The sequence below is a fragment of the Penicillium crustosum genome (genome assembly GCF_028827405.1).
Source record: "Penicillium crustosum strain IBT 35664 chromosome Unknown utg000002l_segment0_segment0, whole genome shotgun sequence".
Classification (NCBI taxonomy): Eukaryota; Fungi; Ascomycota; class Eurotiomycetes; order Eurotiales; family Aspergillaceae; genus Penicillium; species Penicillium crustosum.
In genome coordinates this window covers 6,376,932-6,391,657 of record NW_026623123.1, presented here as the reverse complement: position 1 = coordinate 6,391,657, position 14,726 = coordinate 6,376,932, and the positions used below count along the sequence as shown (strand labels likewise).

Sequence of the window (14,726 nt, the reverse complement as noted above, 5' to 3'; positions counted from 1 at the left end):
AAAGACCGGAAATACCCTTGACTCTCGGTATACAGCTTTCACCTAATTCCAAACAATCCAATCAACCTACAAAATCATGGCTTCTCCAATCCCCCGCGGACTCCGCCAAGTACTCCAGAAGTCCCCCAATGATATTGTCATCCTCTCCTCGCTGCGCACACCCGTCACCCGCGCTAAGAAGGGTGGTTTCAAGGACGCCTACCCAGAAGAGCTACTCGCCAGCGTGTTGCAAGCAACACTGAAGGCAAACCCAAACTTGGACCCCGCCCAGATCGACGATGTGCTCATCGGTTCTGTGCTTCAAGAACTAGGCGGCGCTAAAGCTGGTCGCATGGGCCAAATCCACGCCGGCTTCCCTCACTCCGTGCCCTTCAACACGATCAACCGCCAATGCTCATCCGGCCTGGCAGCGATCACAACAATCGCCAACGGCATCCGCGCCGGTGCTATTAACGTCGGCGTCGGCGGCGGCATGGAATCCATGACCCGCAACTACGGCTCCCGCGCCATCCCCACAGTTCTCTGGCCCGAGCTGAAGGAGTCCTATTCCCAGGACGCCCGCGACTGCATCATGCCCATGGGAATTACATCTGAGAACGTCGCGTCCCGCTACGGCATCTCCCGCGCAGACCAGGACGCTTTCGCCGTCGAGTCCCACGCAAGGGCTTCTGCCGCCCAGAAGGCTGGCCGCTTCGACTCCGAAATCGTCTCTGTCACTACCAAGACCCTCGACCCCGAGAACCCAGATGCCCCTGCCAAGGAGGTGACAGTCTCCCAGGATGACGGTATCCGCCACGGGCTATCCCTCGAGAAGGTGGGCGCACTCAAGCCCGCTTTCTCGCCTACCGGTGCCAGCACCGCTGGTAACAGTTCGCAAGTCAGCGACGGTGCCGCTGCTGCTTTGTTGATGCGTCGCTCCACCGCCGAGGAGCTGGGTCTGTCTGGTTCTATTAAGGCGCGCTGGGTCGCGTCTGCTGTTGCGGGCTGTGCCCCCGATGAGATGGGCGTTGGCCCTGCTGTTGCCATTCCTAAGCTTCTGCAGACGGTTGGCATTGAAGTTCCCGAGGTCGGTGTTTGGGAGATCAACGAGGCTTTCGCTTCGCAGGCGCTCTACAGCGTTCGCAAGCTTGGTATTGACCAGGCGAAGGTTAACCCTAACGGTGGTGCTATTGCTATCGGTCACCCCCTTGGTGCTACTGGTGCCCGTCAACTCGCTACCCTGCTGCCTGAGTTGGAGCGCAGTGGACAGGAGATCGGTGTGATTAGTATGTGCATTGGTACAGGTATGGGTATGGCGGGCATGTTTGTCCGTGAGTAAATTGTTTTACTTGCTTTGCACAAAATGTTTTTTTTTTTTTTTGTCGATTTTGCTTAGTATGATACCAGCGTTGCATGTGTATATACAGTTCGCGTACTATGAATGATTGTATTTCCTTCTAACTCTAGTTTGTAGCCGAAGACTTTAGGGTGGGATCTAAGAAATATTTTTAAAGTATATCACATGCTGAGTGTAGTGTACTCTCTAATAGTCAATGATGTTATTGTACTGCATATTTTTCTTTTTAGTCTATAGTTATTGGTGGTTTTGGCGGGTTGTAGAGATATGAAATAGCATCGAAGAATGTTTCTCATTGAACATCGAGTGCGGAATTTTTGAAAAAAAATAGAAAAACAGAAACAGATAGAATAACCCATAATATGCAATTCCATCTGCGTAAATTATTTTGTTTCTAATATCAAAGTCTTAGCCTTGAGGAAGGGCAGAACACCAAAATGCCAAGCATCAAGATCACCGACACGTGACCTATGCCTTTCTTGAATTTGTTTCTCCGTCCGGGTCACCTCCGCCAGCTCGACGCTCTCAAACAGCATTCGCGCCCACCTTAATAATGCGACCCTCAATGCGCCTCCCTCTGCGGGAGGCAAACTTTATCTGTTCCAGCTGCAGAATTCAAGCCACCCCCCGTATCTCGCCTCTTAGCCAAACCCGCCGCTATGCCTCCGACTCCTCCCCCGGAATCCTCGAGCGCGCTCGGCGCAAGATTTGGGGAACCGACAACCCCCAGGCCCAGCAGACCCCTACACTGGAAGCCAAATCATGCCTGGAGCTGGCATGAGTCCCGGAGAGCCTGTACCAGAGGAGGCATTCAGTCTCGAAGAGGGTCAAGCACGATCCGAAGAAATTGAGGAGAACCTGACCTGGGAGGGAATGCCCAGGATTGGCTATCTCAAGGAGAAAGAATGGCGCCTGAGGGGTCCGAAAGGGCATGCCGATAGAGTCAAACCGTATGTTCGATCCAAGTTTCCAATTCAATGCCTCTGCATCCTGGTTTGATTTCTAGATTGATTTGCTGACAATTTCCTTCTTAATTGATAATAGATGGTACAACAACCCACGTTCTTTACCGTACATGAAGGCTGCGCACCAAGCTGCCGTGGAAATTGGTTTGATGCAAATGTTGGGAGGAAAAGTCACCGTTGTTAGCAAGCCCAGCAGCCGAGCGATCGAAGCCCAGCTCAAGTCGGTTAAGATCGAAGGCGAGTCTGGTAACTGGGGTGACCGTCTCCGGTTCCCCGACATTAAAACTATGGAATCTCTTCTGCGCAATGCAGCGGGGTCTGTGGACGGCAAGGCCACCGAGGCCGCCGAGGCCGCTCTCCAAGAGAAGTTGAAGGCAGCTAGCGAGCAGGGAGATCGCCTGTATGGCGCAGAGTCCAAGGGTCAGAAGCAGAACAGCCTCAGTTCTCTGTCGCTGGCTGATGGCAATGTCAAGTTTGTCGTTCGTATTCCCCATTCGACCTTTTTAATGCCAACATCGCTAACAAACGCATTTCAGTTCTTCGCCCGCCTCTCCAAATTGATGTCTCAGCACATTGCTGACTACATCATCACCTCTTCCACCACCACCGGAGATGTCTTCCGCGCACAGGAGGCACTTCGCAAAAAGACTACCAGATTGACTCCTGTGCTTCTCCACAAGCTTATGGACAAGAACGGCGCTGCTGAGTTGTCTAACGTCAAGATTCTCGATGTCCGCCAGACTCGCCACGACAACGATGAGGATCTTGGCCGCAAGAAGGCTATTGTTTCTACGCTCTACAAGAATGGCTTGATCACCAAGAGCCTGGGTCAGAAACAACCGCCGCCCTGGAAGCAGGCTAAGAAGACCGAGCTGAATGCCTAGGCCTCTCTTTTTGTAGAATGTAGGAGGCATCGTTTTTCCTTTATCTGAGAGCAATCTTTTGTACATTAGAATTGTTGATTGAATTGCATTTTATGTCCTTATTTCGTTTCGTCATGTCAAGTCAGTTCAGATAATTGTACATGTTAGTTTTGGAATGTACGGTATGGCTAGCAGTATAGTCCTCCAGCATAGAACACTGTAATCACCATCAATCGTTGAAGAACATCAAAATCCGTATGAACTCCGGAAATCAAACTCCCCCACGACCTTGTGTGACATTGAAAAGCAAGGCACTTCATTTAGGTCGAGTGTCTACCTCTGCGCAGCAGAGAGATGGAACACCCTCAAGTCATGATATAGAAAATCCTCTGGTCATGAAATCACGATTTTTAGACCCGCTGTCCTTCTTGGTGAAAAGACTGTCGAGATTCTCATTCCCACCCATCATCTTCCGGCGCTTCTTCTTCTCATTCTCCTCTGCCAATACACGGGCAGTGAGCGAAGAAGTAGCAGCGTTCTTGATTCCATTGCTAGAAGCAGTACCAGGCACTGGTGTAGAAGTGTTGCTTCGGCTTTTAGGATCTGAGGATGGCTTAGGCACCTTGGGTGCTACCAAGCCAGCAGGCTCTATGGGACCGGGAGCATCAGTCGCACCCTCGGCGGTGGCGTTCTTCTTGCGCTTCTTTGAGCCGGGAGCTTTTTTGAGGGAGTGAGTGAGGCCTTGTTCGGCGAGTTTCTGGCCTCGTGCGATCAAACGTTCCTTGTCCTCCTTTTTGGTGGTAAGGATGTTAATGATGTTATCTTCGGTGTATGATTCGTTGCACTAGTACGCACATGTTAGCGATTATCACCGCTTTGTATCTGAGGCGGTGTTCTTACCTGCAAGCACTTGTCGCCTTTAAGCTGTCGGATAGCCTCCTCCGCAAACACATGTCCACATGGCACCAAGTACACAGACTTCACACTCGGGCCCAACGGCTTTGCGGTGACCGGGCAGATCCAGCCCTCGCGGCGCTCGCGGGGCGCATAAGCACGGCCTGATGGGTGCTCTGTGAGCTCGGTGTCGATTTCGAATTTCACCTCTACCACATCCCGGAGCGACTTCACTCGTCCGCACAGGATCTCTTCGCAGTCGGCCTTGGAACTAATACCCTCGACATCGTCGCCGGGGAGCAGGAACTGGAGTATAGCATCTTTGTTGTAAAGATTCCCAACTGAGTCTGATACAATTGGCCGGGATAGGGACTTGTGTGAGAGGGGACAGGTAGTCCAGGAGTGTTCTTGCTGCTCGCGCTGAGTTTCTTTTACTTGCGCCGTACTCGGGGCACGGGCTGCTTCGCGGACGAGCTCACGGCGAGTTGGAATACTAGAAATCCTGGTATTAGAAAAATCCAGTCTGTAGCGCATCTATAAAAGAGCCACTCACCTGCCACCATCATTACCCATGTTTGCGATGCGGTTGATGTAAGATGCTTCCACTTCGCCACGATAAAGTTGGAAAGATAGCGCGCTGACTCAGCGGCGATTAGATCCAGCCCGGGCCCGCTATCAACAGCTGGCCAGAAGCTCTCTCCGCACCTCCACAAACAAAGCTCAATGCCTCAAGCATGAGACTCCCTCAGTCGTTATTGTTGCTAGCTGCCGCTGGGTCGGCGGCCAAGGCTAGTAGTGACAAGCCTGCCCGTCCCCGTGGCTTGGGCCCAGAATGTGAGTATTTGAACCCTGACTTTTAGATCTCCACTAGTGTTTATGCCGCCGGTTCATGTATCGGTGAACTATGATAGGCCATTGAACCTTTTTTTCCCCGTGGAGATTATACTAATATAGTGTCCATAGTTGCCAAATTCTACCAGGACTCGACTACATTCACCTGTATCTCGAATCCCTCGGTCACAATCCCCTTCTCGGCCGTTAACGATGACTACTGTGACTGCCCCGACGGAAGCGACGAGCCCGGCACGTCTGCCTGCGCACACATTTCGCGTAATTCACCTTTAACAGTGGCTGACCGGCCTGGGAATAGCGATTTGGACACTGTACTCGCACTCCCGGGATTCTATTGCAAAAATAAGGGCCACCGGCCATCATACGTTCCATTCCAGCGTGTCAACGATGGTATCTGTGATTACGAGGAGTGCTGTGATGGTAGCGACGAGTGGGCTCGCGTTGGGGGCACGAAGTGTGAAGACCGATGCAAAGAGATTGGCAAGCAATGGCGGAAGCTGGAGGAGCAGAACCAAAAATCGATGACTGCTGCTCTGAGAAAGAAGAAGGATCTTCTTGTCGATGCTGGTCGCCAGCAGCAGGAGATTAAGGATCATATCGCTGCGCTAGAGGCCGAGGTTGAGGGCGCCGAGCTCAAGGAACGGAACCTCGAGGCTGATCTGAAGCTCGCCCAGGAGCAGGACAGTAAGGTGGTCCGCACTGGAAAGGGCAAGGGCAAAGTCAGTGCCCTTTCCAACTTGGCCAAGGCCCGTGTTGATGAGCTACGCAATGCGTTGGTTGATGTGCGACGCCAGCGGGATGAAGCCCGCGAGCGGGCGAAGGAGCTTGAGGATATTTTGGCTAAGGTCAAGGTGGAATATAACCCCAACTTCAATGACGAAGGTGTCAAACGTGCGGTCCGTAGCTATGAAGATTACGCTGCTCGTGACCAAGGCACTGAGGGTGCGAACGGTGCCCTAGACCGCGACTTGGACGAGATTGCCAAGGCCGACGGTGAGGATAGCGGTATTAACTGGGAGCACTGGGAAAACGAGGAAGATGGATGCAATGACTCGGATCTAGGTACGCCATTAATTTCTTGTGACACCTAGTAGCGATTACTAACTGGTAACTATAGTGTACAAGCTCGCTGCCTATCTCCCACCATCACTTGTCAGCTTCATCGAAGACAAGGTCATTTCTGTCAGGGGCTTCCTTGAAGAAAAAGGCATTCTGCCCAAGGCCAGTGAGGAGTCTTCCTCGGAATCCAAAGCCGTGACCCAGGCACGCGACGCCCTCAAGGCCGCGCAAGACTCTGTTACAAGCCTCAAAAACAAGCTACGCGATCAGCGTGCCGACCTTGAGCAGGACTATGGCCCTAACTCTATCTTCCGCGCACTCAGGGGAGTATGTATCACCCAGGATGCGGGTGAGTACACGTACGAGCATTGTTTCCTTGAGTCAACCAAGCAGAACCAGAGGAAGGGAGGAAGCTCCGTGTCCATGGGCAAATTCTCGAATGTTGGAACCACGAGCGTGGAAGAAGTCAACGCGGCTGGTGAGGTCGTCAATGTCGAGAAGATGACGATTGAGTACAACCGCGGCCAGTCTTGCTGGAATGGACCTAACCGGTCGACCAAGGTCATTCTGGAGTGTGGCGAGGAGAACAAGATCTTGAAGACAGCGGAAGAGGAGAAGTGCGTGTACTCCATGCTTGTTACATCGCCGGCTGCATGTGCAGGTGGTGAAGAGGCAGGTAATGGTGCGCCTCGCTCGAAAGACGAGCTGTGACGGTTATATTAGATTCAGAGATCTGCTAATACATATGTATTGAATGTCTATTTCATCTGCATCCCATTAGTTAGAATGAATTGCAATTTGAGCGCTTTAAAACCCTTTTTTATTCTTGTTCCTGAGTGTTAAAGCATTTGTTTCTTGGTGTTCAGTTAGATGCAATCGATGTATGTGCTAGATACGCGGACGACTCATTAGATAAACAAGATCAAATCACATTTACTGGAGCATATGGATACTACTAGAGATCATAGACAATAATATAGCCAGATTTATAGTTGTTAGAGAACTAAATCACAAGAACGTACATGAGGTCGGATCTGAACCTATATAATCCCAACACCCCATCCACAAGGCTCCAGGCCCTATCCCCAGATCCTAGCATACAACCATCTCGATCATGAAAAATCACAATGAAGTTATCTCATGACCTCGACAATGAGGACACCCGCACACCGGCTAGTTCGACAGCAGTGGGAGTCCGGGTCTGGTATGGGTTGTATTGGAGGAAGATGGCGGTGGTGAAGGCTTGTGAGCCGGCTTAGTGCTAGAAGGGTAGTTAGTATATCTTTCGCCCCAGGGCCGCATCCCACTCCAAGTAATGGTGGCTATAAGACACGGGGAGAGAGAAAGCAATGACATACAGTGCAGGTAGAGCAAGAGCAGGAGTTGCACTCGCCAGAGCAGCAGTTGCAAGCACAAGGAGACATGATGAGTATAGAGGTGGTAGGTAAAGAACCTTGAAAAAAGAAGCTTAAGAGTAGTGTTTGGTTTAGATATTGAAGGCTTGGGTAGAGAAAGAAAATTCCAACAGGGGAAGGATATGAGAGCTACTTTATACCTCTGAAATCCATGAGATTGCTACTTCGTCCCGATCAATAATAACAGAGCGGATAATTCGATTTTCCCAGTTATCATGCAACTCCATCCAATCCAAGACGTATTAACGTCGCCGCGGCGCCCCGTTCACATTCCATCGTATCGCGTGGTCGAGTCAAATGAACCCAGTCCTGCATTCCACTCAGGATCCTCCCAACCCCAATCAGCCTGCCACCTATCATGGCTTTCGGCCTATTCTCACGCGCTATCCGCTGTAAAAAGTACTATATCCAGGTTACTCTACCGCTCGCCAATAAAGCGGAGTCTATCGGGGTCTGCCTATGATGTACACTTCTAGAGTTCAAAGCCCCTCTCGGGTAAATATGGCGCAGCTATCGACGAAAGGATTGATATCCGATATATTTTCTTACGAAGTCTAAATGTTATCTTTCTCGGTATTTGCTCGGTAGTATGGTGAGTACGACATCATCAGGGTAATCAGGTTATGTACGGAGTAGATCAGATTACATTATGTTCGGGCCGGGGTTCATGCGAATAATATGGCTGGTCTATTGGCCTAGACTGAAGACTAGGAGTCGCGCAGGGGTTCATTTTGTGGAGCAATCGCATGCGTTGTTTACGCTTTGCCAGATATGGTCATCTTTGCCTGTGCGGAGGTACTCTATGTGTTAATTGTTTGCCTTTTAGATCTCGACTGGACTTGAATATGTATTTCATTAATCATATGATACATGCTATATAGATTTCAATTATGTGGATGCATATAAGACATTGAATATAGCAAATGTAGGGTAACACTCCCTATTAGTGTGTTAATTAATAAATTTATGACCTTCATTGTCATGCCACGATGACGGCCATGTTTCGGGTATGACGCAGATCTGCATGCCATGTTTGATCCACTGGTTTCGGGACGGGCCTCTTATTATCTCACGAGTACAGTCATACGTACAACTGGCGTACGAGAGGTGGACTGTAAGTACTATAACGAACTAGGATAACGTACTCCGTATTCAAAGAAAAGATGGAAGGTGCCCAGCAAGTAAGGGCCAGGTATGTAATTCCTGGCGCTTGCAGCGGTTTTGGGTTGGACTATCGTCGTGGCAGCCTATGAGGCAAAGTTTTCATGGATTGGGGACCTTGGAGGAGGGGTGCTATCCGGCCCCATTGGTAGCCCTGGATTACCTGAGACGTATGTTCATATCCACCAGGTGGAGCTATTACCATGGTGTTTCGACTTTCGCGTTTTTCTTGATTGCTTTCAGGGTATGGAGTATTTGTGTACGGAGTACTGAAGGTGTATGACGGACGAGACGCTCGTGGAGTTGCACCTGCATACTCCGTAGTTGGGGTTGTATTAGTTCCCGAGGTCAGTTTGAGACCAGCATTAGATCATGTCCTACATATTGCATTTGGTAATATCTAATCAAGACAGGAAACTGTGTATACTATATACCAAGAGGCGAGATCTAATAACACAGAATTTGAGAGGCATCTTAATGGATGTGGCATACAAAGGCCTATATTGTGCGTTTGGGCCTCGCTGTATACGGGCACAGACTCCTTGGTATCTCACTGAGAACCAGAAACAAACCAGCGAGGCACCGAGAAAGTGGAGAGGCTGCAGCTTGGAAGCTACCAGAGCATATCACAGACCTCTCCGATGTGCATCATGCATGATTATGATTGGTTCCGATCCGATACTACTGTTCTCGGACTCGTGCAGTATCGAGTCCCGCTTTTTATCTCTTCTTACATTCGACTCTTCGCCGTACCAGGTGTTGGGGTCTCCAAACGTTCGATGTTGGAGATGGTGAAAATGCCGCATCGGCAAACCATAGTGGAAAGGCGGGAAGGATCTTTCCGTATCTGGTCAATGTAGCGATGGGACGATCACTTAGTGGACTGAGTTGTTGGGTTGCGAAGGGTGCCTGATATTGTATCAAACAAGATCCTCGGTGACTCGGTCTCTGGGAGGATGTCTACTCCCCCCCCGGCTGTGTGTTGGCATTGGTATATGGGTGGTTCGATCTAAGCATGTGCCAAGGTACCTCGGGGATACTATGTACGTTGTAGATAGTTAACTATATGGTGTATGTTAGTTGACTCTACTACTCTCCACTCAAGAGGCTATTCGGATATCTAAGTATGTTGTATGTCAAGAAGGCTGTTGTGCCCCCAAGGTTGACCCATACCGATCTTCAGACCCAAATATTAGATCTGATGCCCACAAGGTACTTGTTCTACAAGGAATAAAAGTGTTCGAGCAATTGCATATCATTCACTATGACCCCCTGTTTTATGACATGACGTGCATCCCCGAGGAACACAATCGGGAGCTTTCCGAATCAAATATCCTCCGTGTCACTGCGTGCTCGTATCCATTGAAAGGTTCAAATCGAATTCATCGTACCCATGTGGGTGATTTATTTCTTCTAAACAGATTGAGGGGTCGGGTCAGCCAGATGTCATCAAAGGAGGGGATATCACATACAGGGCAGTTGCAAGAGCCGGCAGGGCACTGGCAAGAGGTGCCGCAGCTGCATCCGTGGTCGCCTATTACAGTGGTTAGCATTGAAAGGGAAAGAAAGGTGAAATACGACGAGGGCCAACCCCGCTATGACCCCGCCATTTCGGAAATCGGGCCAGGGCAAAAGCACCCTTCTTCACTAATTTGTGAAGTCACATATATCATGGAAGATGAAGATACTTACTCATTTTGTATGTTTGGAGTGGTAAAAACTGGTGAAGCTTTTGAAAGTTGTGTTGGTTGCAAAGAGGTGGGGGAAGAGAGAGAGAGAGGGGCCGGGACCTTGTTTATATACTCGTGACTTTCCGGGATACAGTCTGAGGGTCAGACACTTGAGTGAATTCTCATTGTATCTCGTTCCACGTTACACTTCTGAGCATATTTTTCTGTCCCCGCTTGCGCACATAGCCAACGCATTGCTTTCGAAAGTGTGATCTTGAAATTACTTGCATCCTCGAACCATGACTACGCCTATTTCTTGCATATGCGGAAGCGTAGCTTTATCTATCCAATTGGACTCTGTTACCGACCAATCCAAACTCCAACTATGCCATTGCAACAGCTGTCGAATGGTGACTGGACAGTTATCTTCATCGTATTATCTCCTCCAGCAGGAACCACCGGATCTAGATGGGCTTCAGGAATATCAACAGTCCAACCATGTTAGCCGTTACTTTTGTAAGACATGTGGTGCCCACGTCTTCGCTCGCATGCAGCCTGGGGGACAGTTTCTAGTTGCATCGGGCTTGCTGGCAGCAAAGAACGTCCCATCTGTCCAAGCGGTTGAGCACTGGCAAAGTAGCGAAACGGGCGACGGTGGACTCAGTACACTGCTTCCTGGAACGGAGTCCACCGTCACTGGTTGCAGATTACATACTTCAACCAGCAATGAGAGCCCGAACCGAGAATCGATCACCGTGGCGGGGTATACATCAACAAGCCAGCATCTGCGGGCACGTTGCCTCTGTGGAGGAGTTGAGTTTTATATCACCAAGCCCGATGCGTCGTCCTTGCAAGCATCCTCGCCATGGCCAGATCTTCTAGTTCCATACTACACCGGGTCTGGGGCGAATCCTGACAACATCAAGTGGTGGTTACGAGATGGTGGTACGAAATATCTTGCAGGAACCTGTGTCTGCAACAGCTGCCGATTAAGCAGTGGATTTCCCATCCAGACTTGGGCATTTGTACCCAAGTTCAACATCTTTAATACAGATGGATCACCCCTTACATTCAATGCAGGGACTATGCGGCGGCATGGAAGTTCACCAGGGGTATATAGAGAATTCTGCAGCTGCTGTGGGGCTACCGCTTTTTGGCATTGTGATGAACGACCACTGCTAATTGATGTAAGTGTGGGCTTACTCCGGGCAAATGGTGCTAGAGCCGAGGATTGGTTGGAATGGGCACCAAATCGTATCAGCTTTGCTGAGATGGCGGTGCAACATGATTTGATTCATATTCTAGAAGAGGGCCACAAGATACATTCGAAGCGAAACTAGTCGATATCTGGAAGATACTATGTAGCCATGCTTGATTCGATGAATGTCCTTTCGTATACTCCCATAGGTGGTACCCGTAGCCACACACACGTGTGGAAGGTGCGACCAACTCCGTCACCGCCTTCCCTCCGCCTGACTTTTTCGGAGATCTTTTTTTTCGCGTGTCGAAACTCGACACTCTTGATTCTCCATCCTTCACGCGTCTGCATTTTTGCTGCTTAACCGCAGCTGTCGAAAATGCCAATGCCTCCATCTGCCCCATTCCAGTTCAGAGGAAGTTCTAACTACCGTGGTTCGCGTCCTAACCCGCGCCATGAGTTCACTTTCCGGTACCAGAAACCAGCCACCTCGGACCGACCGTTGTTGTCCTCGAAGAGGGAAAGCACCCCCGAACGTCTTGAGGGCGAAACTAAGCCTGGGCTCAAATTTGCCGAACTTTCCACTTTGAGCGACAGCGAAGAGGCAGAAATGGACATGTCTGATGACTCTGATGGTGAGCGACCGCGTAAGAGACGTGCGCTAGCTCTCGATGGGCATCAAGAGACTGCTCCAGCTCCTCCTGCTCCGAGATGGTCGAACCCCGATCCGTACACTGCGCTACCTCCTCCGTCCGAAACTACAAACAAACGGGTGGATGTTGTGAAGCTAATTCGCAAGGCGAGACTTGACATTGCTACAAAGACAGACGAGATGGATGCAGTCAAGCAGAACTCAGACTTCATCTCTCTCGGGATGTCATTCGAACCTGAAAACCCTCAAAGTAACGCTCCTGATAACGCGCCCAAAGGGCCAAAGGCGGAAGTCCTGGATTCCGCCATCGCGAGCCGAAAGCGCACCCGTGAGGATGAGATTAAAGGATACTCCCGAAAGACCGGCAAGCCTGCCAGCAGGTTCAACTACGATGGATCAGTTATCGATCAATGGAAACCACTCTCCCAAGAGACAGGCACACCTTGGTTCGAGGGCACCCCAGTTTCATTACACGTGGGAACGCAGTCAGTACCATCCAATGCGCTTTCTCTCATTTCTCTCTAACATCTAAACCAGGCTGCATAACGAGATTCTCAGCTTCTATCACTGGGCCAAGCCCCAGGAATTCGAACATATCGTCCGTGCAGATCTTGTCAATCGATTGGAGACTGCATTCCAACAACGATACCATAACGTTTCAATTCGGGCCTTTGGATCTTTTGCCTCGGGGCTCTACCTCCCTACGGCTGATATTGATTTAGTACTCCTTTCCCACACATTCTTACGCACGGGAGTTCGAACATTCGGAGAGAGGAAGGGTCAAATCTACGCGTTCTCGGCTTTCCTCAAGAGCACAAATATTGCTGTTCCTAACTCGATCGAATGCATTGCCTCCGCCCGGGTGCCGATTCTCAAGTACGTGGACAAGCTGACTGGATTGCGAGTGGATTTGTCTTTCGACAACGACAGTGGCTTAGTCGCCAATGAAACATTCCAGAAATGGAAAACCCAGTTCCCGATGATGCCGGTTATTCTGGCCGTGATTAAGCAGTTCTTGTTGATCCGCGGTCTCAACGAAGTCCCTACTGGTGGAATAGGAGGTTTCTCTATCACTTGCTTGGTTACAAGTATTCTCCAGCATCTGCCTCAAGGTCATACGCAGCCAAACCTAGGAACAATCTTGCTTGACTTTTTGAATTTCTACGGGAAGCAATTCACTTATGATAAACTGGCAATCCGGATGGACCCTCCAGGCTATTTCAACAAGGTTAGTACATTTTGATTTGCATTCCTTGTTAACTAGCCAGCTGATCATGTCAAATAGTATTATTTTGGCAATCCCGATCGTCTCTCAATCGAAGATCCCAATAACCGAGACAACGACATCTCAGGTGGCACAAAGGAAATTGGGTTGATCTTCCGAGCCTTTTCTAATGCGCATACTGCCCTGAGGAATCGCATGGAATATCTTGCACTTGTCCAAGGATCTAACAAGAGCATCCTTGAACCCATCATTGCGGCGAACTTTGATGAATACATCGAACAACGTTTCCAACTCCGTCAAGTGTTCATGACAGAAGAGAGGTTTGCTCGTTACCGGGAGTCTCCGCCCCCGCCTCCGCCGCCGGGATCCCCTCCTACCAACAGAGCCTCCCCTCCTCCTCCCCCTCCTGTCGACGGATCCCGCTCTCCCCTACCAGCGCCCCCAGCGCCCCCAGCTCAAAGGCCTGCCAAGAAGCCCAAGACAAAGTCGAAGGGAACGAAGTCAGAGCCAGAAGATATTTCTTCCGATGAAGCGCCCGGACCCGACGCAAAATCTGCCAAAGCTCGGAAGGGTGAGACAAGACGTCAGTTGTGCCAAGAGCGTGCTGCCAGACTCAAACGCCTGAGGCCCGACCTTAAGAAACTCCCCAATACCCTCAGCCTCCGCCAAGCTCGTCGTCATGCAGGTTACGAGACCGATGAGCAGATGAATGCGGACTTGGATAGCAGAGAGCAGAAACTTCTCGCCTTGGCATAAATTTGAGTCTCCATTTCAACGCCCGCAACGACTTTCTTTTGGTTTCTGTTTGTATGCTTTATTTTTGTATGATGATACCCCTTACTTCGAACGGTTTGGTGATTTTCACGGGGAAGAGAAAGGGATGTGTGCAATAGTGGTATGGTGGGGTCGGTGATGTCTTCGCGTGTCCTTCGGCAAAACTGTGTGCTTCTCCCTCTGATGGCGAGAAGCGCAGCAAATGGCTGGTGGAAACTCGAGAATGAGCATTCTTCTTTTGAGCCTGAGACGAAAACAGTGACTTACTATTTAGGATTCTCTCCCGGACTTCGATTTCGCCAGAATATGTTGACTTGTCCCTGGGTTACGATTGGTTAGGGCTGTCTGAACGTTGAAGTCTGTTTTCGATCTTATTTGATTGAAAGCTAGTTTCAATGTCGATAAGCCTCAACAATCTCAAACCCTGGATGATCTTGTTTTCACCATCTGTTCGGGTCGATCCGGCGCCTCAACGTCTAATGCTTTCTCGGGTCCCTCTCGACGAGCACCTAGTTCTTGCAGTTCTTTAGTCCCTACATGGGACGCTGTTAGTGATTCCAATGAAACCCCCCCGATGATCGTGGATCCGTGCCCAACGTGGATCTACGTTTATTGGCGTTTATCTTTTTCGCTTTTCCCTTTGCCCTCTCCTTCCCATGCCT

The 14,726-nt window shown here is 50.0% G+C and overlaps 7 protein-coding genes across 7 annotated transcripts; 5 read left to right on the top strand and 2 right to left on the bottom strand.

Moving 5' to 3' along the window:
- Window positions 1–76: 76 nt before the first annotated feature.
- N7487_005938 (uncharacterized protein) lies at window positions 77–1,318 on the top strand (the record flags this gene model as incomplete). Its single annotated transcript, XM_056873685.1, has 1 exon — window positions 77–1,318. The coding sequence occupies one exon, from the start codon at window positions 77–79 to the stop codon at window positions 1,316–1,318; it is 1,242 nt and encodes a 413-aa protein (XP_056731405.1).
- Window positions 1,319–2,098: 780 nt separating this feature from the next.
- Window positions 2,099–3,185, top strand: N7487_005937 (mitochondrial 54S ribosomal mL50 protein; the record flags this gene model as incomplete). The annotated part of the gene is made up of 3 exons (XM_056873684.1): window positions 2,099–2,286; window positions 2,381–2,780; window positions 2,838–3,185. The coding sequence occupies 3 exons, from the start codon at window positions 2,099–2,101 to the stop codon at window positions 3,183–3,185; spliced, it is 936 nt and encodes a 311-aa protein (XP_056731404.1).
- A 349-nt stretch (window positions 3,186–3,534) lies between these two features.
- On the bottom strand, window positions 3,535–4,636 carry N7487_005936 (replication termination factor 2; the record flags this gene model as incomplete). The annotated part of the gene is made up of 3 exons (XM_056873683.1): window positions 4,612–4,636; window positions 4,065–4,551; window positions 3,535–4,008 (listed from the first exon to the last, which is right to left on the bottom strand). Exons 1-3 carry the CDS (start codon window positions 4,629–4,631, stop codon window positions 3,535–3,537), a joined length of 981 nt encoding a protein of 326 aa, XP_056731403.1. The 5' UTR covers window positions 4,632–4,636.
- Window positions 4,637–4,792: 156 nt separating this feature from the next.
- Window positions 4,793–6,680, top strand: N7487_005935 (uncharacterized protein; the record flags this gene model as incomplete). The annotated part of the gene is made up of 3 exons (XM_056873682.1): window positions 4,793–4,892; window positions 5,022–5,972; window positions 6,028–6,680. The coding sequence occupies 3 exons, from the start codon at window positions 4,793–4,795 to the stop codon at window positions 6,678–6,680; spliced, it is 1,704 nt and encodes a 567-aa protein (XP_056731402.1).
- Window positions 6,681–10,009: 3,329 nt separating this feature from the next.
- On the bottom strand, window positions 10,010–10,470 carry N7487_005934 (uncharacterized protein; the record flags this gene model as incomplete). The annotated part of the gene is given in 3 exon segments (XM_056873681.1): window positions 10,010–10,079; window positions 10,238–10,370; window positions 10,386–10,470. The coding sequence occupies 3 exon segments, from the start codon at window positions 10,468–10,470 to the stop codon at window positions 10,010–10,012; spliced, it is 288 nt and encodes a 95-aa protein (XP_056731401.1).
- Window positions 10,471–10,600: 130 nt separating this feature from the next.
- Window positions 10,601–11,555, top strand: N7487_005933 (uncharacterized protein; the record flags this gene model as incomplete). The annotated part of the gene is given in 2 exon segments (XM_056873680.1): window positions 10,601–10,648; window positions 10,665–11,555. 2 exon segments carry the CDS (start codon window positions 10,601–10,603, stop codon window positions 11,553–11,555), a joined length of 939 nt encoding a protein of 312 aa, XP_056731400.1.
- A 237-nt stretch (window positions 11,556–11,792) lies between these two features.
- Window positions 11,793–14,046, top strand: N7487_005932 (putative topoisomerase family protein TRF4; the record flags this gene model as incomplete). Its single annotated transcript, XM_056873679.1, has 3 exons — window positions 11,793–12,550; window positions 12,603–13,293; window positions 13,351–14,046. The coding sequence occupies 3 exons, from the start codon at window positions 11,793–11,795 to the stop codon at window positions 14,044–14,046; spliced, it is 2,145 nt and encodes a 714-aa protein (XP_056731399.1).
- Window positions 14,047–14,726: the final 680 nt, after the last annotated feature.